Consider the following 27,441-nt stretch of genomic DNA (forward strand, 5'->3'; position numbering starts at 1 on the left):
GTGGTTGAGGCAGATACGTTATTAATAATAATCGCTTATTGTCACAAGTAGGCTTCAATGAAGTTACTGTGAAAAGACCCTAGTAGCCACATTCCGGCGCCTGTTGGGGGAGGCTGGAACGGGAATTGAACCCATGCTGCTGGGCTTGTTCTGCTTTACAAGCCTGTTGTTTCAGTCCACTGTGCTAAACCAACCCCACTAGCGACCTTTAAGACTTATCTGGATAGGCACATGAACAGACTGGTATAGAAGGATACAGGAGTTTGGTCTAGATAGGACACGTGATCGGCACAGGCTTGGAGGGCCGAAGGGTCTGTACCTGTGCTGTTTTGTTCTTTGTTATATTGCCTCCTGTCCCATGCACTTCAATTTTGCTAATGAACTTCCTGTGGGAGAGCTTTATCCCAAAGCCTTCTGAAAAAAAAAACTTTGTCCATTGATTCTCCTTTGTCGATTTTGCTAGTAACATCCTCAAAAACCTTCAACAAGTTTGTCAAACATCCATACTGACTATACCCAATCCGATCACCATTGTCCAAGTGACCACTTATCAAATCTTATCAAAAAGAATGGATTCTAGCATTTTTCCTAAAGCCTAAGAGGTCTGTAGGTTCCACTTTTTTCTCTCCCTCACTTCTAAAATAGTGGGGTGACATCTGTTACCATCCATCTTCAGGAACCATTCCAGAATCTATAGAATTTTGGTAGATGATCACCAATGCATCCACTATCCTTCTCACAACATCATTCAACATTCTGGGGTGCATAATATCAGATACCGGAGACTTATCATCTTTCAGTCCCAATAATTTGTCCAATACAATCTTCCTACTTTTACAAATTTCCTTCACCTCCACAATCTTCCGGGTCCCTTGGATCTCGACATTGGGAGATTTCCTGTATCTTCCTTAGTTAAAAAATGACACAAAGGCTGGAATTTCCCAGCCATTACTTGGAAGGGTGAATTCAACGCAAAACTCTTGACAACGGCGGGCCCGGAAGATCCTGCTGTTGCTATATTTATCTGGTTATAAATACAGCGGTCAATATGGTCGCCTTTCTTAATCCTAATTATGTTTGCTCTAGGGTCACCAGGTATCTTTCGATACCACCACAAGGTTCAAACCCGAATATTGATCAAAGAACCAATGCACCAGTTAGTTAGTTCAAAGTCAATACTATTTATTTACACACACAGCAATATCTACTGATGCACAAAATACCACAAACTAAACTATCGCTAACGCCTATACTTAACTTCGGGTGCCCACTCAGTCAGAGGAACAATGGCTGTTGTTCAGATCTGAGGTTGTTGGCTTCGAAGAGGTACAGGAGAACAGCTAAGGTCGTCCGGCTGATAGCGAGCGTTGACTTTGGACTTACTTGCTTCTGGTGGAACTGGTGGATGGGTCTCTCCGCTTTCAGTGCCGAGTCTAACAGAGCGATTCTCTCTCGGGGGCTTCTTCTTATACCCGAAGGGGCTTTGCGCGCTTTTAGGCGGGCTTTGAACTTGGCCCCGATTAATTGGGCCGTATCTTGATCACTCGTATTGATCTTGACCAATAAAGGGGTGGGTGCCCTGATGGCTGGGCGTGTCTTTGGTGGCCGTTGGCCTTGCTTTGTTTGTGTCTTTCTGGCGCCGGGATGTCTGCTATAGTATTGGTTACTTGAGTGTCATTCCTTTGTTCCCGGAGATGGGCCATCAATATGCTAATTGCCTTACAGTTTCAGTCTCGTCTGGGGGCTGAGGTTCCAATGCGCATACAGGCTCCGTGCCTGCCTGCTTTCTTAGCATTGTCCATAGTTCCCTATAGTCTTTGCAAACATCCATTTTGTATTCTGGAAGTGGTCATCCAAGATGGCTACACTGCCACCCGTTAACGGTGGGCCATCTCCAGTGCACCAAATACAGGGCGGCGGGCATGAAAACCCCATCCAAAGTAATCATTAAACTATTCTGCCATTACTCTATCCCCCATGCTGCACGCATCCAATTCAGGTAGAGCGTCCTGAACTGTATCTTTTTAATATCATCCTGCATTTGAAGCTTACTCGATGCTTTCCTTGGTTTCTCCTGCCTTCTAGTCCCATTACTACTTCCTGTTACCAAAATTACTTCCTTCCGAATTGGGCCACACCTCAGGTTCCTATTCACATTTCCCCCCCCCCCCCGCCCCAAGCTATTTTAAACCCACCCAACAGCACTAGCAAATCACCCTGTGGGTATATCAGTGCCAGCCCTTTGACTAAACCCCTCCAGCTTTTACAGATCCCACCTGCCCCAGAAATCTGATGCCCTCCCTCCTCCACCATTTCTTCAAAAATTCTCAAAGCTACTGATGTGTTGGGCAGGCTGGGTCGATGTGGACTACACTTGATGCAGTGTCGCGAGAGACAGACCTCCAACACTTGATAAGGTGCAACACGATTTTATTTAACATCTTAACTATTATACATGTTCAACTGTGGGTTGACACTTTGCTGACTTGACTGGAGACCTGATGCTAGCCTGACGAGACTTACTAGCTACCGCATGGTGTTTGCACTGACTAGCTCACGAACTCTGACTGTCTCAGAGGCTGGGTCCCAAGAGAGCGGGAAAACTGGTGCCCTCTGACTTTATAGTGGTAGTATCCTATCTGGTGATTGGCTGCTCTGTTCTGTGTGCTTACTGGTCATCCTGTGTGTCAATCACTGGCTGTCTACACTCCATTATATACATAGATGTATATTATGACAGCTACCGCTTCAAAGAAACAGCAATATGACTTCCAGATTCAGCTACTATTTCTCTCCGCCACAGAACAAAATGCCCCATCATTACAGCTACACATTTAATCTTGCTTGGATTCTTTTTTAAACCCCGTGATAGGAAAAAGCCACAGAATTAAAAAGTGCCAACTCCTGCCCCAGAAACAACATAGACATTTAGCTTTTGATCTTTCTTTCAACTGAACGGAGTGAACAGTTTTCTCTGGTTCAACCTTTTAACTCCGTGTTTTTGGAGAGGGAGGAAAGCAGTGGTTGGAGTACACTATTCTTTACCAGTTCTAGACTTCTTTTATCTGCTGCGTATTGCTGTAAAATAAGTATTTCTTCAGGTCTGACATGCTCTCAACATATTATGCTCATCATGTTTTACGATTCTGATATCTCTTCCTTTTCGATCTTACCTGCAGTTCTGTTGAAAAGTCAACAGATTCTAATGTTTCCCTGACCCTCTCCGACATCAGAGTAAAAAAAATACACATCAAGTGGAGACGATGATTGCAAAATACCCAACACTACCAAGATCTTGCAGCCATGATTCCAAAGTGTTGCACACAATGCATTTAACTCAGAAAACAAGTACTGTGAGTGAGCAGAGACACAGCAAGTGCAGCAGATGTTCTGCACAGTGCTGGTATAAGATGCCCCGCTGAGCCACTCTACTTCCAAGTCATGACATGCTGACATTTCACCCCATTAGCATCAGGCTTTCTGGTGTCTAATGGAACCTGACATTTCATAGTCAGCGCTTCACTGAGCACTAGGAAGAGACCTTACAAAGAAAGCAATGTTACAACACCATTAGTATTCTCAGAATTGGGACCATTACTGTGCCTATGACTAAGGAATAATGCTGCCAAAAATAGTTTCTCTTTGAGAGTCTTTCAACCATAACAGAAGTGCTCTTCTATATTACGGCTATATTGTGGATCTGCAATGTGTTACCGCCATTCATTTGTAAAGCAGAATCCAAACCACAAGAAGCAATAAACAACTGCGCCAGCAAAACTGTTTCTAATTCAGATTTAGGAACAAGGGGGCAGGAATTGGGAGTTTTTGATTAGGATCCTGACGTTGTGGTCAAATTATTGTACCAACCCTGCACCGTATCAGCAGACACCCGACAAGTGATTTTTTTTTCCCCCTAAATTTATTACTTAGGAGCAAGAGAGCACACTCGCTATCAAATTAAGGATGGCATGAGGGCTCTCGAAGCTGGAGGACCAATAGGAGGTGCTCCAATACAGAAGATGCTGACCATGCCCTTGCCATCCTGAGGTGCCCTCTCAGCAACTTCCATAACTTTGGATTCAAAACTGACCACAGCTACAGGGCCAGCTTTGTGGAGGGTCTCAAAGCCTACCTGCAGCTTTGGTCCTTCCCAGGTCTGCTGCAGGAAGGTCACTTGCAGGCAGCTGGACTGCTCCCGATAGCAGACCTACAGGCCGAATCTCTGATAACTGGCCTTTTATTTACATTAATTGGCTACCCACCGCTTGTGGATGGGTAGCCCTTCTGCCTCCAATCCCACCTCTGGGAAAATAGCTTGGGGGCGGGTTGGTGCTGTCAAACAGATACACCACCAACGCCATAAAATTTCATGCCCACCCACCTCTGTCCCTGCCTCTATATCAGGGTAAAGATTTTGCCCATGTTTTCACTTATTGCCAGTATGGTTTTGCATTCTGTGCTGCAGGTATAAACTACTTTTCTTGGCGGGATTCTAGGTCACCAGAGGGACTAGAACAGTCAATCGGACATAACCATTCTCATGCTAGAGTTGAGGCTAACTCCAAAGAACAAAGAACAATACAGCACAGGAACAGGCCCTTCGGCCCTCCAAGCCTGTACCGGCCTGGATACCAACCTTTGCCAAAACCCTCAGCACTTCTTTGTGATGTATCCCTCTATACCGATCCTATCCATGTGTTTGTCAAGATGCCTTTTGTTGCCGTTCATGTATCTGCTTCCACAACCTCCCTTGGCAACGTGTTCCAGGCACTCACCACCCTCTGCGCAAAAAAACCTCCCTTGCACATCTCCTCTGAACTTTGCCCCACGACCCTTAAACCTATGGTCCCTCATGGCTGACCCATCCACCCTGGGAAAGTGCCTGCCCATCAACTCTATCCATGCCCCTGATAATCTTGTAGACCTCCATCAGGTCGCCCCTCAACCACCGTCTTTCTAATGAAAATAGTCCGAGTCTATTCAGCCTCTCCACATAGGTAACACTAGTTGTGGCATTATGTATACCCTTGCCAGCAGTAGCAATGCAATTATAAAGGATACCAACTTACCCTCATTAGAATTTTGGAGCATTAAACATTTAGATAAAATACGCACAACTTAGCATAATGTTTCATTTTGGTCACAAACTCTGGAAATTTAGAATTGGTGATACAGTAGTAGACATCAAATGCTGTGGCGTACCTAGTTTCAAAATAATAGCAGAAATAAAGGGTGGGATTTTCTGACCCCCTACAGCAGTCCCACCGCTGTAAATGGGGTTTCCCAGTGTTCTCAGCCTCTGCTGCGGGGAACCCACGGCGGGGGTACACGGCAGGCGAGACCAGAAGACCCCGCCAGCGGGAATGGCCGGAAAATCCCACCCAAAGTCTTCATAATGGATATTAACTTACAATAGAACTGGCATTATAATTTTTTTTTAAACTTGCTTTGAATTATTTGTACTTTTAAGCAAACTTAGAGTTAAAAACCAACTGCTGTAAACTTCCTTCTTTCTGCTTTTCAGATTAACTGGTATACAGGGTAATCTTTGGAATAAGATGACAGCAATGTTGTAATGAAGACATATTCTGTGCACGAAATGACCGGCCATTAATTCAGGACATATAATTTCTGATGTCATAAGTCAAGGAATTGGTTACAGTAAGTCCTTGCTTTAACTTTCCCTGTTTTAAGTCATTTTGATTTAATGCCATGTTTTTAAATGGGGTCAATATTATCATTTAGTGTTATGGGTTTTCAGTGGGTCCAAGACCCTCGCAAAGGTGGCTCTGTAGCGGTGGTTATTTTTTAACCCAAACTTTTGGACATTGCTGAGAAGGTACCTCAAGATGGTAATGGCATGGCCAGCACCATCTCTACTGGAGGACCGCCTATTGGTCTTCCGGCTTCAAGAGTCCATCCGCCATCTGGTGCTCTCTCAGAGGGTCGTTGCAGACTGAATGGCCTCCTACTACACTGTAGGAATTCTATGATTCTATGTTTTCCAGTAATCTGTTTCAGGCTGGTTGTGACAAGAGTTGTGCGAGCCGATCGGCACCTTTTCGGAGCAGCCTCGCCCACTCCCGACCCTCTCGCTTGCCAATCCAGCTGGAACGCCGAACCTCCATCTAGCAGCTGGCATTCGCGACTCTGCAACCCTGTAGACTGCTTCCTGCCTCTCACCGCTCTTCTCCCAAGCCCTCGCTCCAACCAGGGATTCAAAGGCCAGTGGGGAGCAGGAGGGTCGGCGGACGGGAGAGAGGTACAATAAGATGGCTGCAAAGCAGGAGAGTTGGGGAGCACAATCCACAGTGAGACAAAGGGCCATTTGAGTGGGAGAGGTGGAGAGACAGTGAGCAGGTAGAAAGTGTTCTTTCATATTTCAATATTAATTTAAAAGTTATTTTGCTTAAAAATATAGTAATTCAGCAATCTACAGTATCTTAAGCTTACAGGGTACAATATTTTTTTTCTGCTCTGAATGGTCCTACGGAACCTGACCAAAGCTTTTACATTGGTTGCGAGAGGAAAATCTGATTCACTCTCATTGTTTCATTTAAATTTGCATTTTTCAGGAACACTGTTATAATATCAAGTGAGGAATCACTGTATTCCAATCTGAGATACACAAGTTGCATTTGAAGATCTTTACAAACAATAGTATGATTATGTGACAAGCAATATTACGATTTGATAAATTATATGCAAACCATTTCTATAGATTTGTTTGGACTGGGGTTATATAAATATGCAGGTGACAACACCGAGAAACGACTCCAGGTTTAGTTTGCTTGAAAATAAATGACAGAAGGTAACTGCGGTTTGTAAGAATTGCATAGATTTAGCAATAAACGGTTTGACTTATTAAATCATAAATACTGACACTGATCAAAATATTTCATAAGACGACATATTTTAGATATTAATGCTTTACCCTTGATGACCATCCCCAAACTTACTGTGTGGCTGCCTCTCCTGACTGAAGACCTGGATATCCATGGGAGAGTAAATACTGACAAGTATCTCCCGTTTGTTTGCCCCAGTCCTCTTGTTACAAGCGTGGATTGAGCGGGTTTGCCAATCTGTCCAGTACAAGGTTTCGCCAAACAATGTCAGAGCAAATGGATGAGTCAGAGTACCTTGCACAACTTTTTGCCTGTTACAAAACAAAAGAAAACAAAGCAATTACAGCAAGAGGCAATAAGAGCGTCCTGTTCCAAGCACAGAAATAAGCTGTATTTTTATATTACCCATCACATCAAAGAACACGGAGCTGAAGAAAGAGAACCAAGCAAGAGGTGAAAAATTTCAGGAAGAGATAAGTTTTGAAGAGCGTTAGCAAGGTTTAGTAATTTTAGGCGTGTCCAAAGAACAATCTCGGGTGAAGCAACTAACAATTAATTGAACAATTAACTGAAATCTGGTGTGGAAGAAGCAGAGATATGGGTTGGAATAGATGACTGGAGAAAATTGCTTAAAGTGAAGTAAGACCATGAAGGGATTTGAAATCTAGGAGGAGAGTCTTTCACCTAGTATGCCAGAAGAGCATTTGGAGCTTGAAAACAGGGATGATTTGACTTTGTGCAAAAGTTCCATAATAATTGGCATATGTGGAGGAAACAGGTAGGGAAGCCAACAAGGGAATTAATTGCAGGCAATAAGAATAATAATCTTTATTATTGTCACAAATAGGCTTCCATTAACACTGCAATGTGGTTACTGTGAAAATCCCCCAGTTGCCACACTATGGCCCCTGTTCAGGTACACAGAGGACTTTTGGGGGGGGGGGGGGGGAGAAGAGAGACAAACCGGAGCACCCAGAGGTGATCTATATAGACATGGGGAGAACGTGCAGACTCTGCACAGACTGTGGCCCAAGCCGGGGGTCGAACCTCGGACTCTGTATTCAGTTCTTAAGCCAATAAATTATGAATTAAATTCTGATGGAGAGAGAAAAAGATGCAAAAGAACAATTTTGTGAAGGTAGCGAATACTAGTCTTGATAAATGGATTAAGCTGTGAAGTTAGAACATAGAACAGTACAGCACAGAACAGGCCCTTCGGCCCTCGATGTTGTGCCGAGCGATGATCACCCTACTTAAACCCACGTAACCCGCATACCTGTAACCCAACAATCCCCCCATTAACCTTACACTACGGGCAATTTAGCATGGCCAATCCACCTAACCCGCACATCCTTGGACTGTGGGAGGAAACCGGAGCACCCGGAGGAAACCCACGCACACACGGGGAGGACGTGCAGACTCCACACAGACAGTGACCCAGCCGGGAATCGAACCTGGGACCCTGGAGCTGTGAAGCATTTATGCTAACCACCATGCTACCGTGAGGCCCCTTTGTGGGCATAATTTTTAAAAATTCATAGTGCAATATAATTACTGCACAAAAGAAATTAAGACAAAAACTTGCAATAAAGATCATTTTTGCATTAATGAAAACTTATGCATACTATTCACAGGACAATTTCTGCAGACAAAAACGTGTTTATATTGTGAAAACTGCCAATTTTAACATTTAAAAAATTGCATTTCACAACAACAGCTTAAAGAACAAAAGAATTTTCATTTAAGTTTGGTGTATTAATTGGCTGTTAAGTAATATTTGGTAAATATTGATTTTAATTTGTTACAGTAGAAGTCCTAAAATGTAAAATCTTGTCGCTTGGTTGTTTCCGTCAGTTGCTGGGAACTTCATCCCTTTTAGAAGCTATCAGTCTCTGTGGGAACCTTTAATAATAACAACCTTTTATTGTCACAAGTATGAAGTTACTGTGAAAAGCCCCTAGTCGCCACATTCTGGCACCCGCTCGGGTAAGCTGGCACGGGAATTGAACCCGCTCTGCTGGCCTTGTTCTGCATCACAAACCAGCTGTATAGCCCACTGAGCTAAACCAACCATTGGTTATATACTGAAGTGCTCTCAAGAATAACAAATGCAACCTTTTAAACAAGCAATGCCCACACTATGATATTTAATGAGTCATGTCATTATGAATTAAAATAAAATTTAAGAAATGGACGGTTAACAATAAACGGCACCACCAATATATTTGTTTGCACACAAAAGAGGAACAGATGAATTATCCAGAGGTGCTTCTTACAAGTTAAAACCACACAGATTTTCACACTGCAGTGCATATTGACTATTTGGGTATGGAGATCAGTAATCCTGCTCAGCTCTCCTTCCATAGAAATACATGCATGTTCCAGACATGCGCTTTTCGTTCATTTGTGAAGCTGATACTCTGTTACCAGTCTCAACTATTCCATGTCAATACGCTATAGGCGATATACAGAATTAACTTTGCTAGTGCACGTTTGTACCAAGAGCTATAGCTAATTCCTTCTTGAAATTACACAACGTTTTGGTCTCAACTACTTTCTGTCGCAGCAAATTCCACAGATTCATCACTCTGGTGAAGAAATTTCTCCTCACTTCAGTGCGAAAAGGTTTATTCCTTCACGATCCCTGGGCTCCCCCACTATCAGGAACATGCTTTCTGAATCTACTACGTCTAATCCTGTTACAATGTACCTCAACCTGAGAAAAGCATCCACTCCTATATTCCTGAGATGCTTCTATTTCCCATATGAGCTTTGGAGAATAGAGAGAGAAAGTAAGAGAAAGAAAAGAAAGTAGTACTTGTATTTGTCTCATGCCTCTCATGACCACCGGACATCTCAAAGGGCTTTCAGCTAATGAAGTACTAGTGTAGCCACTGTTGTACCATAGGAAATGTGGCAGCCAATTTTCAAACAGCAAGCTTCCCATGAACAAAAATATGATAATAACCAGGTAATCTGGCTTTGTGATGTTGATTGACATCCATTTGAGAGTGCAGATGGGGCCTCGGCTTAATGTCTCATCCAAAAGACTGTACTTCAAGAAGTGGCCATCTTGGTTTTTGTGCTCATGTCCATGAGAAGAATCTGAAGTCAGAACAATGCAACGCAGAGGCAAGAGTTCTACCGACCAAGCCATGGTTGACATGGCCAGAAATAAAGAGCAAACCAAGTTAGATTATAAGAAACCTGGAACATGTCACCTGCCTTTTTCCTCCCTCACACACATAATGAGTCGTAGTGTAACATATGTGAGGAGGTAAAAAAAGAGCACTTCATTTTGAAAAATTTGAAATCAAACAACTTTGTATCTCATTCTTCTCCTTATGAATGAGTTAAAAAGCTGCAACGTGCTGTAAAGACCTGTAAAAGGATTGATGTTTGATTGCATGGTATGCAAATGTTTAAACCACTTAAAGTGCTTTAATTCTTTTCACCCATGTTACCTTGTAAAGTTCTAAGATTTCGGATCGTTTTTCTTACTGAGCTATATGTTATATGCACCTTGGTGGAAGCTGAAAATCTCAGGTTTCCACTACACAGCACTTATTCCTGGCATCAGCAATTGCCATGTGGCAAGGACATCATTCTGAAGTCCAGCAATAGGATTGGCAATCAGCCAGAGAAAGAAAGACCTGATACAGAGAACTCAATGCTTAGGCTTTGAAATTCTAAATCAAACTATTTAATGGTAGAACTGGTTGGTCAGACACTGGGAGAGTTCTCCTGCTCTGGTTTGAATGTATTATGGAACCTTTTACATCTGAGAGTGGACAGAGCATCTGGAAGCCTGCGACACCTCTGATAGAGCAACATCCCCTCCATACCATATTGAAACACCACATAGAATTGTACAGCACAGTACAGGCCCTTCGGCCCATGATGTTGTGCCGACCATTTATCCTAATCTAAAATCAACCTAACCAACACCCCTTCAATTTACTGCTGTCCATGTGCCTGTTCAAGAGTCGCTTAAATGTCCCTAATGGCTCCAACTCCACCACCTCTGCTGGCAGTGCACTCCACTCACCCACCACTCTCTGTGTAAAGAACCTACCTCTGACATCTCCCCTATACTTTCCTCCAATCACCTTAAAATTATGTCCCTTCGTGACAACCATTTCTGACCTGTGGAAAAGTCTCTGGCTATCCACTCTATCCATGCCTCTCATCACCTTGTACACCTCTATCAAGTCACCTCTCTGCCTTCTTCACTCCAGTGAGAAAAGCCCTAGCTTCCTCAACCTTTCTTCATAAGACATGCCCCCCAGTCCAGGCAGCATCCTGGTAAATCTCCTCTGCACCCTCTCCAAAACATCCTCATCCTTCCTATAATGAGGCGACCAGAACTGAACACAATAGTCCAAGTGTGGTCTAACCAGGGTTTTATAAAGATGGTAGAGTTAATATTGGCACTTCAACAGCTTCCCCCTCTGCTGAACATTTCTGGGTTTAAATAATTGATGTCTCAGAGTTTGGTCGGATTCTGACCCCAGCAAGGTTTCAATGACAGTATACAAAAAAAAATAATTACTCAAAGCGATTACTGCGAAGCAACGTAATGATTTGACTAGAGATTGTGAAGTTTCCTTTGAAATGTACTTCCACTGAGGCTGTTGCCTAGAAACCAGAATGTTCTTATTTACTACCTTCCTTCGCAATGGAGAGACACAGGCAGAATCGGTTGACAATTACGGTCAGGCGGCATTTAAATCCATTTTAGGCACAACTTTTCGTATTTGGGCTTTTCATCTCACTTAAAAGGTAAAGATAACAACGTTTGGGCCATTGTTAAAGGCAGGGATGATGTAGCACAGATCACAATTTTATTTTCCTCTTCTGGTCATGCTAAAACAGAGCAGGAAGATGGAGAAAGGTCCAGCCCTTACCATGTAGCGTATTGTCTAATGCTTAAAACATGAAAAAGGTACTGAATTTTGCTTACTGCCCATTAGCTTTGTGGATTAGTTTATTTCAGCAAGGAAACTACCCAACCGACACACAAGTTTTGACACAATTCATTTCGTAGTACAGGCAATGGGGTCAAGAGCAGCAGAATCCCACTGAAACTGCGTTTGGGTAATTTCATGTGACTGCATACAGATATAATGAATGGTATGTTCGAGTATCGGTAGTTTAAATCCATTTTTAAAATTATATTTACTGCCCCGAATTAAAAAGCTTAGAAATGCTCTTTATTGAAAAATGTAATTGCTGGGATATGTACAGATCTACCAGGACATGTAAATAGAATGGTTGTGCATCAAATACCGACTGGGCAACAAGGCTACTGGACTGTCGAAACATCACAATGGGGTCCAGTTCAATCCTCACGGGGTCCAGTTCAAACCTCACCCGACATCCACACGTGCGTGGGCTTTTGGGAAGGGACCTGTACCTGGACACTTCTCCTTTCTATCCTGCAATGTCCAAGGCCAGTTGAAATGTTCTCTACCCACATGGATCCTCAAGAGAGATCTGCTAACTCAAGAACGGGCTTCAAAGCAGAGTCTTTGTCAATTTTACGGCTCAGTGGTAAACGGTCACGTCATCCATTTGCTCTTAGGCAAATCAGGGACTTTAGATGGGCTGTGACAGAACAGGCAAACTACAAGTGTAAATCCGATTTCAAGAACTCGAAAACAATGCTGGTGGCAAAGTACTGAATTGCACCATAAACAAAAGTCCTCGTAAATTAATTGCAAGTTGCAAGCTCGCCCTGCCTATTAACATAGATTACATGTTAATGTAGCTGAGCCAGCGGATTGCAGAATTGCCCAACAAAAAAGTAAAATATCCTGGGGGCTGGTGGGGGGGTCACCATTGGTTGCATACCCTTTCTGTTTACAATATACTCGTGGATTGGTTATATATTTCCAGTATTTATATTTTCACTAAAGAAAATTTCTAAGCTGCTAAAAAGTAATTTTAGTTAGCTACAGTGAAAGGGCTTTTTAAAATGGCTCATGCCAACTATAATTAAATAGGCTGACTGGCTGTCTGACGAGATTCCCCGGTCACTCGCTGATATACAATAGTGAGCTGAATTTCATTCCACTCAACCCGAGTCAGCAATGTCAGTTATATCGTGCTTGCACTCTTCAAATTACTAAATTTCCCCCCCCCCCAGTCAAAATAAGGTACACTTTAAAACCCAATCTTCCTTTCTTAGTTAAAATCACACTGCTCCTGCATTTCCAAAGCGAGCCTATGTGAAGTGCATCATTTTATTCTGTACAACCTATTCCATCATGCTGAAATGCAAAATTTAGTCAGTCTTCTATAGAAAATAGACCAGCTTTAGCCAATAGTGTTAATGATTGGAATCTCCCTAAACTCAAGATTGAGTGCGATTTAAACTGCACTGCAATCAAAGCGCTGTTTGGTTACATGACCGACATTTACTGTAATGCATCTGGAAAACAATTCGGATATATTTTCCACCTTGGCCTCCATTAGTCAATGGTGCATTATTAAAATTTACCCAATGTTAACTTCCTGACCCCAGGGTTTTGTGACCAGGATCTCTGTCTGGGGTCGGTAGTTTACCAGAGACAGAACAGAGGTTGGAAAATTGCAAAAAGGGGAACAAAAGGCTTTTAAAATTAATTCATAGGATATGGAAATCCTTGGAAGGGTCAGCATTTATTGTCTATCCTTCACTTCCCTTGAGCAGGTGGTGGTGAGCCAGCTCCTTGGAGCGTGGCAATCCATGGGGTGAAAGTACTTCCATAACGCCAAGGTACATCTACAATGCCATTTTTGAGTTCCAGGAGTTTACCCAACAACACTAAAAGAACAGCAATACATTTCCAAGTCATGACAATGTATGGCTCGGAAGGAAACATGCAGATGGTGCTTAACCATACATCTGTACCCCTTGTCCTTATAGGTTGAAGAGCGTGATGGTGTTCATAGAATCATAGAATTTACAGTGCAGAAGGAGGCCACTTAAGGCCATACCTCCACCCTATCCCCGTAACCCAGTAAACCACCAACCCCACCTAACCTTTTTGGACACCAAGGACAATTTATCATGGCCAATTCACCTAACCTGCACATCTTTGGACTGTGGGAGGAAGCCGGAGAACCCGCAGTAAACCCACGTAGACACGGGGCAAATGTGCAGACTCCGCACAGACAGTGACCCAAGCCGGGAATCGAACCTGGGACCCTGAGGCTATGAAGCAACTGTGCTAACCACTGTGCTCCGTAGAAGCAGCCAGACCAGTTTTGGCAAGTTGTAGCAGTGCATCTTGTAGATGGTATACAGTGCAGCCACTCTGCATCAGTGGTGGAGGGAATAAATGTTTAAGGTGGTATATGGGGCACCAATCAAGTTGATGTTTTATCCTGGATGATGTTCATCTTCTTGAATTCCATCGGGAGCTGCACTCATCCAGGCAGAGGGCGCAAATCTCCGTAAAAATTTCCAAGTGCTACAACGAGTGGAAATGGCCATGGGTTTCTCGGCCCTCGGCCTGTGGCCGGCACTCTCGGAAATGAGGTATTGTACAGCACATTAAACCACCTTTTACACAAAAATTATGATGCCTCGTCACTTTCTTCCGCAGTGCGGGCTGACCCCTGGACCCTTTGGCTATCTCTCCAGGCAGCCCCACTCCCTGTGGCACCCACCTACCCTCCGGCCGTGGTCATGTCTCAGGAGCTGTGTTCCGTTTCCTGGTTGTTCGGATGTTGGTTGCTGCATGTGGGGTTTTGGCACAGTGTCCCGGTATCAAGGTTTGATTGAAATGCGAGACAATGACTCCCACAAGCAACATGGCCCAACTCCCCACGGGATCCCACTTGGCCTGTGTTGAGTGCTCACTTTACTGTGATTGCCTATTTCCTATTAGCGATTGCCTTTCAGCCGTTTGGCCAGAGGCCTCAGCAATCAGTGGGGGTTGTTGGTGATCGGGGGACAGTCGGGCAGGGACAGGGGCTGCTCCCGGAATGGGGTTGGGATCCTAGGGTTGGCACGATGGTGCCGCAAGGGTAGTCCAGACCCCCCGCTGAGCACTGGGGTGCCAAGGCCAGCGCCCCCGGTCTCTTTGCCTGTGAGCAAAGATTGCTACTTCCCTCCTCGGCTCCCGACAGAAGCCCTTCCATCAGGTTCACGTTTTTAAAAGGGAGTACTAATCGGCGCCAGCGTGAGCACCTGCTGGGGAGGCCGGTAAATGACAGGAGGCCGCTGGATGACAGGCGGCTCTCGTTAATTGTATGGAAATGGGGTTAAGTGGTGATAACTGGTTTCTCGTCACGCTACGACGGGATTCTGAATTTTCCTAGGGGAGCAGGCCGGTTGCATCACCTGGTGTGGTTCCCATTTTTGGCTTCTCCCGTTATTCACCTGCCTCATTACACTGGAGCGTGAATGTAATAAGGCCGAAGATCGCACCCAGATTAATCCATCACAGTCCTGACTTGGAATTTGTAGATGGTGGAAGGATATTGGGAGTCGATTGGCGAGTTACTTTCTGCAGAATTCCCAGCCACTGACAGTTTGTGGTCACAGTATTTATGTGCCAGGTCCATTTACGTTTCTGCCCAATGGTGACCTCCAGGATGTTGACAATGTGACCACAATTAAAAGGACACATCCATTTGCAGCTACCTTCCCATCTATGGGGTCAAAAATGTTGGTAGCTGCACAAAGCTTACTAATATTTTTAATGCGTTCAGATATCAGTCTTTATATAGACTGGGTAACAAAAGTGCCTGACAAAAGCAAGTACAATCAATGTTGGGTCAGTAAACAATGGCCAAAAGGTAAAGCACTGTTACATTCAACCCCTTCCTGCATGAGGGATGTTAAAGTGGAGGTAGTTAGACGGAAAGAAAGAAAGAGATGAATGGGCTTGGATGAACTATCCAGGTAATAGTATTTTAGAATATCAGCAAGGAGCCAATGCAAGAGACTGCAAGGACACCACAGGCTGTTCCAGTTAATGGCACTGGTCAGTTGAAAGTGAGCATGCAGATGATACATCAGTTGACAAGAAATGTTGCAGTGAGTTTGTACGGTTAAATATTGACAGGCAGGTACAAGGAGGTCAGTTCAATTTCTCCTTAACTATGATGTCCAAATAATACAAATGAAGCAGGAACTCCATTGGTCAATCCACTGTCCCCATATTACAGACACATCAAAGCAAGAATTGATGTTCCTTGTGAACTCTGCAACCGTGCAGAAACCTGAAAGCCCTCACACAGGCTGGGCACATGTCCGCTCTGCACACTAAAAAAATGTAGAGGGAATGGTGGAAAGAACAGCTGGTACATTGTCAACCAAGTGAAACCAGGGAGAAAACAAAAAAAAAGCATCAGGATAGCCTCAAAACCCTGCTAGAAATCTTACCATAAAGACTCTTTAAATCAACTTCCATAAACAGCGAACCTTAGCAGCCATTTTGCATGTGAAAGCAGACTGAGCATTATGTAAACTACAGCAAATTCCAATAAACTGCCAACTGGCTGGCCCCCCTAGAACCAGAATCCACCAGTCAATTCTCCACGGGAGATTTGCAATCAGGCATCGGAGCCAGCGAGGTTTGCAATACTTTAGGGCATTGTTGATACCTTTGATAACTGGCCAGTCAGCTTTTCCTCGTTAGCGAAATCTGCAGAGGTAAGACTGCAGAGGCAATCTGGGGGTAAGGTTAGTTGAAATCCGGTCCATGGTAGAGAACTCTACACGGCAATTTTGTTCAGTGGGATGATGATCCTGGCTGGTGGGGGCAGTGGAATGCTTAACAGTGCATTCTTTGCATGGAATGCTGCATGCATTCTGTAACTTCAGCAATACCCATGAATACATTTGGATTCGTTCAGACCTGCCAACAGATGTCTAAAGCCTCTGTGTTTAGAGAAGGATGTTACCTTATGTGGCGAGAGCAAGCATTCACAATGTATCATTCTACAGGAGTAGATTTCTCAGTAGCCTGGCTCAGGGACTCAGACATGGTGACGGGGGTTATGCGTGCGTGTCAGATACTTGACTGACTTTTTAAAAAACCTTTTGTGCTCATGATATGATCTGTGCAGTTGAAATTCAGAACAATTTTACTAATGCTTTTTTATGTCTAGATAAATCTCGATAGTTCTTTTAACATATGGCAGCAATTTGTGTAAGTGTACCAATATGTTGTTACAGCTAATAGATTTAATTGCAAGGTTTTCATGCTGTTTGCAGTCTGCTGCCTGACATACATGCCTGAAGGAAATTCTCTTGTATAGCTTTGGCACAGTAGGCATCCAATTTGGGGGGTCACATGAAAACTGAAACTGTCTCACTATCCATTTTACTAAATTTAATCTTTTTATTTTAAGCAGGAAACACAGATCAAGACTGATTTGGGGACTCTTCATCTTTCAAATACAGCAACATTCTATTACTTCAAGTCAGGATGTCCCACTTGTTTACTCTTTATCAAGTCACCCTTTACATTGAAATTTTAAATCACAAAAAGCAAATATTTACACAGAACTTGAAAAAAGCTCCCAACAATCCATTTTGCAGTCTTTATTTCAAAGCCACTACAATGCAACAAAATATAGCCTTTGAAGAGGCTTTCAAAGGTACTGGTTCTATAGCAGAGATGATCAAAACCTTGCACCACTCCTGACCTTGTTTGTTTGACCCCAGCGGCAGCAATAAAGCATGCTGATTAGAAGATTTGTGTACGTCAGCATTTACAACAGGCCTGCCAGTTTGCGGGACAAGAAACAACTTTCATTCTCTGCAGCAAGCCAATGCTTGTATAGGACAAAGCAGACATAGCTTTCCTTCTCACTTCAGACTCCAGCCACATAAACGCTGCATGAAGCAACTCCACTAAAGTCTGTTAGAATCAAGGCAAATGTTATTTGCCTCAAATGTAAAAACCGCAATTAATACATAGAGCTTGTAAAGTATAAATAGGACAATACAACAGGCAAATTATTTTTAAAGAGAATTCATCTGGTACATGTTTACAACAAATAACAGTTTCTAGAATATTACCACAGTATACTTAAAGGAAAATCAAGTCCTATTAGGACACTGATCGATGTAGGGTAGTTAGTTTATAATGTAATCTGAAAGAAAGTATGGATGGGGGGGGGGGGGGGGGGGGGGCACGTGTGTGGGGGAAGGGCTAGCACTCATTGGTCTGTAGCACGTGCTTCCTTGGCTACAAAAATATTAACTATCCCAACTAAGTAACTCAAGGCTTTTTCAGACTCAGGAATCATTGACTTTGCTATGATTTGAGAATTCGTCCGCGATATCGAAGACATTTACATTTCCTCCTCAAGCAGCACACTCAGGAAGAATTAACTCGTAATGTATAAACTAAAAATGAATATTTCATTTCCTCCACGAGTCACAAGGCATCATCAGGCAAGTGGGTATGTGGATGGAGCAGGAAGGCAAGTGCCTGATTCAGGTCTTAACCAACACATACTTTTAAAAATCAGGATCCAACATTCTATGCTACCAAGGAAGCGTGCACTTTTTCTTCCTGTGGCAAAACACCTGGTCTTTGCTTGAAGCCTTGGCATGGTCTAGTCGAGAGTTGTGGCTGGAAACAGGTGCACACCCACAATCTAGCATTCCAGCTAAATTTCATGGAATCCTGAAATTATTTTTTGCCATCTACAGATGTTGAAAGTTGATGGTCTGTGCATGCCAGCATTGCTAAGAGTGACCGCCACACGGTCCTTGTTGAGTTAAAAGTCCCATCTTCACATCGAGGCCACCCACCATAGCGGTGCGTAATATTATCACCGTCATAAATGGCACAGATTCAGGACAGCAATAAAAACAGAGAATGTTGGGAAAGCCAAGCAGGTCTGGCAACATCGGTGGGGACAGAAACAGAGTTAACGTTTTGAGTGCAAAATGACTTCCTCTGTTCCGAAGAGGAGTCATACTGGACTCAAAATGTCAACTCTGCTTCTCTCTCCACAGGTGCTGCCAGAACTGCTGCGTTTTTCCAGCAGTTTCTGCTTTTATTTCATATCTGCTACATGCACAGGATTTTGCTTTTATTTTATATTCAGAACAGATCTATCATTTCAAAACTGGGCACCATGAGATGCTATCGGCCATCAGCAGCAGAATTGTATTCGCCCACATTTTGGAACCCCATGGCCTGGCATATTGCTCACACTTCTAGAAGTAGATTTGGGATATTTAGATTTTTGTTCATGTTGATTATTTTTATACAAAATTCACCGTAATAATCAACATGGTCAAGGAAAGGGCAGCATGTGGCGCAGTGGTTAGCACTGGGACTGCGGCGCTGAGGACCCGGGTTCGAATCCCGGCCCTGGGTCACTGTCCGTGTGGAGTTTGCACATTCTCCCCATGTCTGCGTGGGTTTCACCCCCACAACCCAAAGATGTGCAGGCTAGGTGGATTGGCCACGCTAAATTGCCACTTAATTGGAAAAAAATAATTAGCTACTCTAAATTTATTTTAAAAAAACATGGTCAAGGAAATCATTTTAATACTACCATGTGGCATAAGAACCCATTTTGTATCCTGTATTGACTAATTGTATTAATCAAAGTATAGTATTGAATAGTTACCAGTCATAAAACAGCTGATTACTTGTACACAGTTAGAATCACTGAATCAATGTAATTGATAATCAGAAAGATTGGGTATTCATTTAATTATTAATGCATAATCATGGTATACATTGTACCACATTGTCAATTCTATTAAAGTCATTGCATAAAGCAATAAACCCTCAATGAATGATCACATTAAATTAATTGCACTGTTTTCCATGAAACAATTTGCTCTATCATCTTAAAAGGTGAAAGAAAGTCAAATATTTAACTGAAATTACCTGAACGAGCCATCCAAGTTGGATCTATGAATAAAACTCAGCTTTGCATCCGCCCAATAAAGTTTCTGTTCCTCTATATCAATGGTCAGTCCATTTGGCCAGTAAATATCAGAGTCCACAATGATAGAGCGACTGCTGCCATCCATTCCGGCTCGTTCAATTCTCGGTATTTCACCCCAATCCGTCCAATACATGTACCTGCAAACAACAGAAATAAGAACTTGCTAACAGAAATAAACTTTGCTTTCTAGTTTTAAATATTCTCAATTTATGTGCAGTGCACAAAATGTAAAAACCATCACAACAAAGGCATTGTAATATTTTACCATTACTGTAGAAACGCAGTCATCAAAAATAATTTGTTCATCAATTAACCTTCATAGTCCACGCTTAATTTAACAAGATATTTCATTTAAAAATTGTTGAAAAGGCTATTTGCTTACATACCAGACAAAGCAGTGCATGTTCCACCATCTGCATAGTTAGCTTTCCTAAACAGGTGCGATTAGTTCTGAGAAGCCATGACGTGGAGATGCCGGTGTTGGACTGGTGTGAGCACAGTAAGAAGTCTTACAACACCAGGTTAAAGTCCAACAGATTTGTTTCAAGCACGAGCTTTCAGAGCACTGCTCCTTTCACCTGAGGAAGGAGCAGTGCTCCGAAAGCTCGTGTTTGAAACACACCTGTTGAATTTTAACCTGGTGTTGTAAGACTTCTTACCTAATTCTGAAAATGCAGACAGATAGTCACCCGACGTCGGAATTGAATCCGGGTCAATGGCGCTGCGAGGCAGTAGTGCTAACCACTGTGCCACCGTGTTGCCCTTACCCAATACTTACCAAAATTAAAAATATATTCCCATCATTATATCTCACTTTACCCGTTCATGCTTCTTTGGCAAAGCTGAACAGATTGGTTTCAGTATTGCCATTGTGGAATTGGGAGAAATTTCCCCCAGGGCTTGACATATGACAAGGTCCACTAATGGTCAAGATTTCAGGCTGTTGGCACAGACGACCAAGTTCAGTGGTAGCAACTGAAATGCGGAAGCTAATCAATGACTGTGGATAACGTTAGTATTGGAGAACATGCAAATGAGGAATCGAGGAGTTAAGGAATTGAGAGAGATTAAGGAACCATACTTTACAGTACTCTGGGGATGTTACTGGTACGGCTGATGTCACACTGACAAGAAAGTAGCATAATAATCAACTATCAAACACAAGCAAAGGTGAGGAGAGCATGAAAGCATAGAACACACCAGGTTTAATTAAATAAGACAGAAGGAAATTACAACAACTTATAATTGTCATCCAATGGGTGCTGTGGGATAGCCAGGAGGCCCAGGGGGAGAGCGAGCGAGAGCGAGAGAGAGAGCGAGAGAGCGAGCGAGAGAGCGAGCGAGCGAGCGAGCGAACACCCCTATATGGAGAGAGAGAGAGAGAGAGAGAGACGTACACATAAAAAGAGACAGACTGACATACACACACACACACACACACACCGACAGTGAATATCTAACGCTTTGATTTTGATGTCTGCGCTGCCGAATTGCTTATTGATGCTATTGGTTTTGGTCAGGGTTGCAGAGAACTGCCCGTGCTTGAATTGAACAGGGCTATTTTCATGCATTTAAATATAAAATTGAAAGTATATCAAAATAAATACAAGTTCTCATGGTTGTTCACATTGCCATACTTTATTAACAGTCACTTGCTGATTGGATCAGCGGGCAGACATTTCTCAAGCCACTTCTACACAATTTTGATAGCCAAGCAATTGGGGGTTACACAACTGTACAGCACAGAACAGGCCCTTCGGCCCTCAATGTTGTGCCGAGCAATGATCACCCTACTCAAACCCACGTATCCACCCTATACCCGTAACCCAACAACCTCCCCCTTAACCTTACTTTTATTAGGACACTACGGGCAATTTAGCATGGCCAATCCACCTAACCCGCACATCTTTGGACTGTGGGAGGAAACCAGAGCACCCGGAGGAAACCCACGCACACAGGGGGAGGACGTGCAGACTCCACACAGACAGTGACCCAGCCGGGAATCGAACCTGGGACCCTGGAGCTGTGAAGCATTTATGCTAACCACCATGCTACCCTGCTGCCCCCAAACTTGTTTTCTAACTTTCTGCCTCACCTGTTGGGAAAATACCTTTCTTCAAATCAATGTCTTCACATCCACCTCCTCAGAAGTAGCTTGCCAAAGGTCAAAACTTATGGGAAGATTTCCAATAAGCCATGTTCCAACACTCCATGTCATGGCATGCTGAAAATCTGTCTTTTTAAAAAATTTACTATATGAACAATTTTGTTTAAAACCATATAAATATTGATTGTCACCATCGGACAGTTGAGCAGTACAGCACGGTTACATTATAACTGACCAATAGTGAACACAGGAATGAAAACACTGCTTCCAGATTTGATTATTATATCACAGACAATCCCCCAAAATTGAGATCCCCTCTTTGTGCTTTTTAATCTATTTGTTCATTCATGTGTGCTCTGCACGAGGGTAGGTCCTGAGCTCAAGGTCTCGTGCTTCATCTTGTGCAGTTTGCCTGGCAGTTTGTCAGTGGTGCTTTGCCATTGCCGTCTACTCACAGCGGCAGGGCGAGGAGGCAGGTCCCAAGTCTACCTCAGCCAGAACCCATGCATCTGGCATTATCCTGAATGACAGACTAGCCAAATGAGCTCACAGGCCCCTTTTTAAATCTACATCACATGGAAAAACAAGTAATTCTGTCTTGACCTTTGTACAAGTGAGCAATGAAACCAGCCTGACAATACATTAGGATGGAAAAGTACAAGATGAAAAAAGTACACCAAAATCTGTAGGGAATATTCATAAATACATGTTACATAATTTTCAAGCCATGTCCTGGATATTCGAATTCAATTAATTAACAAATCTGTAATAAAATGTTGGTCAAATCAATAATGATCCTAATAGTCCTCACAGCTAACCACCCCTGATTGCTCAAGTGCAATTAGAGATGGTGAAGCCATAGCCATTGAAGCTCGTATCCCAAGGATGGATCATTTCAAAATGGTGAACATGTATTCACATGGTGAACAGCCTCTTCTTAATAGCCAGGTCAAAAGCAGATTGGAACATGTGCTACTGGTCAAAGCACAGTGGAGGAAGTGTTATGAAATGAAAATCACCTATTGTCACAAGTAGGCTTCAAATGAAGTTACTGTGAAAAGCCCCTAGTCGCCACATTCCGGCACCTGTTTGGGGAGGCTGGTATGAGAATTGAACTGTGCTGCTGGCCTGCCCTGGTCGGCTTTAAAAGTCAGCTTTTTAGCCATGTGCTAAACTAGCCCCTATACGAAGACAATATCTCAGACAAGGTGTTAAACTAAGGTCCAGTTTGTCCTCCCAGGTGGACAAAAGATCCCATAGCACTATTGAACACTTATCCTTCAACAGAACTGAAATCAACATCACTGAAATAGATTATCTGATCTTCTGTCTCACTGCTGTTTGCGAGACCTTGCTGCCCATAAATTGACCGTCACATTTCTCTCCACGACCACAGGAAGTTTATTTCAAAATTACTTCATTTTCTGTGATGCACTTTGAGAAGTACTGGAGTCATGAAAAATGTTAAGTAAAAGCAAGTTTTTTCGAACATCAAATTGTGCCTTTAACATAAAAAAATCCCCCCCCCCACCCCAAAAAAAACTTTACCCAGTTTTGCCACACTCCATTTCATCGTTAAACACCTGTAACATTCTGAAAGGGTTCCACTGATAGACACTTGCCATACCCACGACTCTACCACCCAGAAGAACAAGGGCGGCAGGTGCATGAAAACAGCACCTCGTCCAAGTTTGAAATATATCTCTGCCCCTTCACTGTCACCGAATCAAAATTCTGGAACTCCCTTCCCAACAGCGCTGTGGGTGCACATACATCCCACAGACTGCAGCTGTTCACGAAGGTGACTCATCATTACCCTCTCGTGGGCAACTATGGATAGGAAATAAATAGTGGCCTCTCCAGCCACGCGAACATCTCATGAGCAAATTATTAATAAACACTAAATCCCGCAAACATGCTCCAAGATGATTCTCTCCCTAACTCACCAAGGAAAAGCCCCACTTTTGTTCTGTGCCTCTTTCCGATAAGACAGCAGAATTTTTTTTTAAAACTGCACTGACTTGCAGGAAAAAAATCCAACCTGCAACATCTTGGGCAGAAAGATGGATCGATAAAAGAGGTTCCATTCTTTTAAAAGTCCGCTTTCCCTTGCCCGACGTGGTAACAATTACTGCCAACTGCCTTCCTTCAACTTAATGAACACTTTTTCTATGATAACCAGCAAGTTACCTTTTAAATATTTATACACTGCCTTAAACTGGCAGAATTAATTACATAAAAAGAAAACTGACAAATAGGTGGCTTATGATTTTTCCTCCGTGTTTGAAATTAAATGCAATCGCTGAGCACACCTGATCATTATTATTCAACCACTGATTTGGTGTTTTATTCACAGTTTATGATACAAAACCTGGTCTCAGAAAGCATGCCATTGGAAACTACTTTAAAAATGCTCAACGCAATCGTAAGAATTGTTTTTCTGTTTTAATGGGAGACATTAACCCATTTTAGATAAATAGGTATGTGCTAAACAGGTAACACATTCAAATGCTAGCATTCCTCTGATTAATTTCCAGCTCTCACTGCTTGAACACTATCTCTGAAGTATGACCTTGAAAGGTTATTTTGTGGTTGGGCCTGTGGAGGCGAGACAAGAACAAACAGTTAACATTTTTTTTTTAAAAAGCTAAAAGAGAAGGAAATGGAAAAGCAGCGGATAAAAGATGAAGAAAATGAAAAGAAGAGTGGGAAAGCAAGTGGACAAAGAGTGGGGAGGGACAGTAAAAATAGATTAAACGGGTAAAAAAAGGCAAGGAAAGTAACAGCGGGTTTGACAGCGGGGCTGGTTTAGCACAGTGGGCTAAACAGCTGGCTTGTAATGCAGAACCAGGCCAGCAGCGCGGGTTCAATTCCCGTACCAGCCTCCCTGAACAGGCACCGGAATGTGGCAACTAGGACTTTTCACAGCAACTTCATTGAAGCCGACATATAACAATAAGTGATTATTCTCTTATTACAGTGGAAACAAAAGCATCGCGATGACAACTAAATAGAAATGAAGATCAACAATAGCTGCTATAACACAACCATTTTCCTGCTGGCATGCCAGAGACAAGTTTAACTTTCTTTGAGGTGGCGTGCAACGCAGGAAACCTGATCAAAATGTTGGAGAAACAAACAGACAGTTCATAAAATTACCATGCTTTCTCTAAAATTGAAACACGTGACAGTGATGCCAAATTGCTCCTAACAACTCGCACATCTTTTCAGTCATGTTATTAGCCCGAAAGTATATGGGGGAAAACAAACGATGCAGAGATGTTGCCACTATTTTCAGTAATGATAACAAAGCTATTTGTAATTCAACTTAATTTGGTGCATTTTAAATCTATTTTAGACTAAATAGGAGATGGATTTTAAATGACCAATTTCCGCTCGAAACCGAATTCAATTTCTCTACAAAGGCAAATGCAGCAGCACTAGCTATTCATCGAATCCTTTTGAACTAGATTTCTTGTACAAACACGCACTATATGCATTTAATTTTGAAGTTTAAACCAGTCCTTCCTATCATATTAGCATTAATTAGCTTCTATCGCAGCTGTGTGCAGCATGGGTAGGTAGCGAACCACTTTATATCAATGAACCTCTTCGACCCCAAAATCCTTCTACTGCTACCAATCACAGTCCTGAGCATTATTTTCAGGTTTATCTTTATGGTACGGTCCTTGGAGGTCAGCTGCTTTTGGGCAAAATTGGAAAATGCTCTTGCTTCTGTAAGTTAAAAATGGACATTGGACAGAATTGCCCCAAGTGCAGTATCGGGCGTGAAAAAATATCTTTTTCCCACCGGCCGCAATGGCAGTTTTTTGTGCCATACAGTCCGCTACCCACGTCATTGTTTTAAAAAAATGTTTTTATTCTCCATTTTCACATTTTCCTTCAAAATTTATACCCACCAACAAGCAGTAAATGGTAACAGATACAAAGTCAATACCTTCAACAACAATAACGATCCCATCCTCCCACCACCCCAAACAACAGTGAATATGTGCATCAAATAAAACAAACCCTCCCACGGTGGGAAAAAAAACAAAGGCGAAAAAGAGAAAGGAGTCGGGAATCGCCCATGGTCACCATTAACCGATAGAGTCTCCCCGTTCTCTCTCTCTCTCTTCCCCCGCCCCCCCCCCCCCCAACCCTGACGACATTCGATGCCATCCAACCTCCAAAAGAGTACCGTAAATGACACCCAAGAGTTGTAAACCCTCCCCTGCCCTCCACTTAATCCTCCCCCCGCAACCTCGGTTCCTTCCCCCCAACTTTCCACCCTGGCGAGACCCCTCGGACCCTGTTCTGCCAGGCTCCGATGGCCGCAGCCCCTCCCCTGTTGCTATATTTATCTGGTTGTCAATATGGTCGCCATCCTTAATTCTAATCATGTTTGCTCTAGGGTCACCAGGTATCTTTCGATACCGCCACAAGGTTCAAACCCGAATACTGATTAAAGAGCCAATACACCAGTTAGTTAGTTCAAAGTCAATACTATTTATTTACACACACAGTAATATCTACTCATGCACAAAATACCACAAACTAAACTATCTCGAACGCTAACGCCTATACTTAACTTCAGGTGCCCACTCAAAGGAACAATGGCCGTTGTTCGGATCGGAGGTTGTTGGGTTCGAGGAGGTACAAGAAAACAGCTAAGGTCGTCCGTCTGATAGCGAGCGTTGACTTTGGACTTACTTACTTCTGGTGCAGCTGGTGGACAGGCCTCTCCACTTTGAGAGCCGAGTCCAAGAGAGCGATTCTCTCTCGGGGCCTTCTTATACCCTAATGGGCTTTGCGCGCTTTTGGGCGGGCCTTGAACTTGGCCCCAATTAATTGGTAGCTTGATCACTCGTATTGATCTTGACCAATAAAGGGGTGGGTGCCCTGATGGCTGGGCGTGTCCTAGGTGGCCGTTGGCCTTGCTTTGTTTACGCTTTCGGTTTGGGGAACTGGCGCCGGGATGTCTGGAGCTAGATCGGTTACTTCAGTATCTTTCCTTTGTTCCCGGAGATGGGCCATCAATATGTTAATTGACCTACAGTTTCTGTCTCGTCTGGGAGCTGCTTTCTCCAATATGCATACAGTGTACCTGCTTGCTTTCCTAACATTGTCAATAGTTCCCTACATTCATTGCTATCATCTATTTTGTACTCTGGAAGTGGCCATCCCAGGTGGCTACACCCCCTACCTCACACCCCCGTTCACTGGCAGGCTTAAACCAGCACGTGTGGAGGCCCCCGCCTGGGTCTCTTTCCCCCATGCCCGGCCCCAGGAAAAACCCAGAAGTCCCCTTTAGCACACAAACCCCGCATACACACCCACACCCCAAAGAACCCTCATTACGACTGAAAGTCCCATTTCTTCCCTTGTCCAAATATATACAACGTTGCCTCCTATAGCGCATACACCAGCACGCAGTGAACAAACAAAAAAGAAAAAATACAGTCCTGAGGCTACATCAGTACATGACCATTTCTCGATTCTGCCACAGTCCTTCTGCCTTCGCAAACTCCTCTGCTGCTATCCGCTGGATATACTATGCCGCACTGC

The 27,441-nt window shown here is 43.3% G+C and overlaps 1 protein-coding gene across 1 annotated transcript in view; it reads right to left on the minus strand.

The window, feature by feature from the left end:
* Positions 1–27,441, minus strand: part of lrp5 (low density lipoprotein receptor-related protein 5) — a 210,757-nt gene that overhangs the window by 126,935 nt on the left and 56,381 nt on the right. Inside the window, exons 3-4 of the mRNA XM_038808188.1 lie at positions 19,706–19,903; positions 6,960–7,156 (exon numbers count right to left, since the gene is read on the minus strand). Of these exons, the coding sequence (XP_038664116.1) occupies positions 6,960–7,156; positions 19,706–19,903 (395 nt within the window). The remainder of the gene's footprint in view (positions 1–6,959; positions 7,157–19,705; positions 19,904–27,441) is intronic.

This window comes from Scyliorhinus canicula, chromosome 9 (genome assembly GCF_902713615.1).
Source record: "Scyliorhinus canicula chromosome 9, sScyCan1.1, whole genome shotgun sequence".
NCBI lineage: Eukaryota > Metazoa > Chordata > Chondrichthyes > Carcharhiniformes > Scyliorhinidae > Scyliorhinus > Scyliorhinus canicula.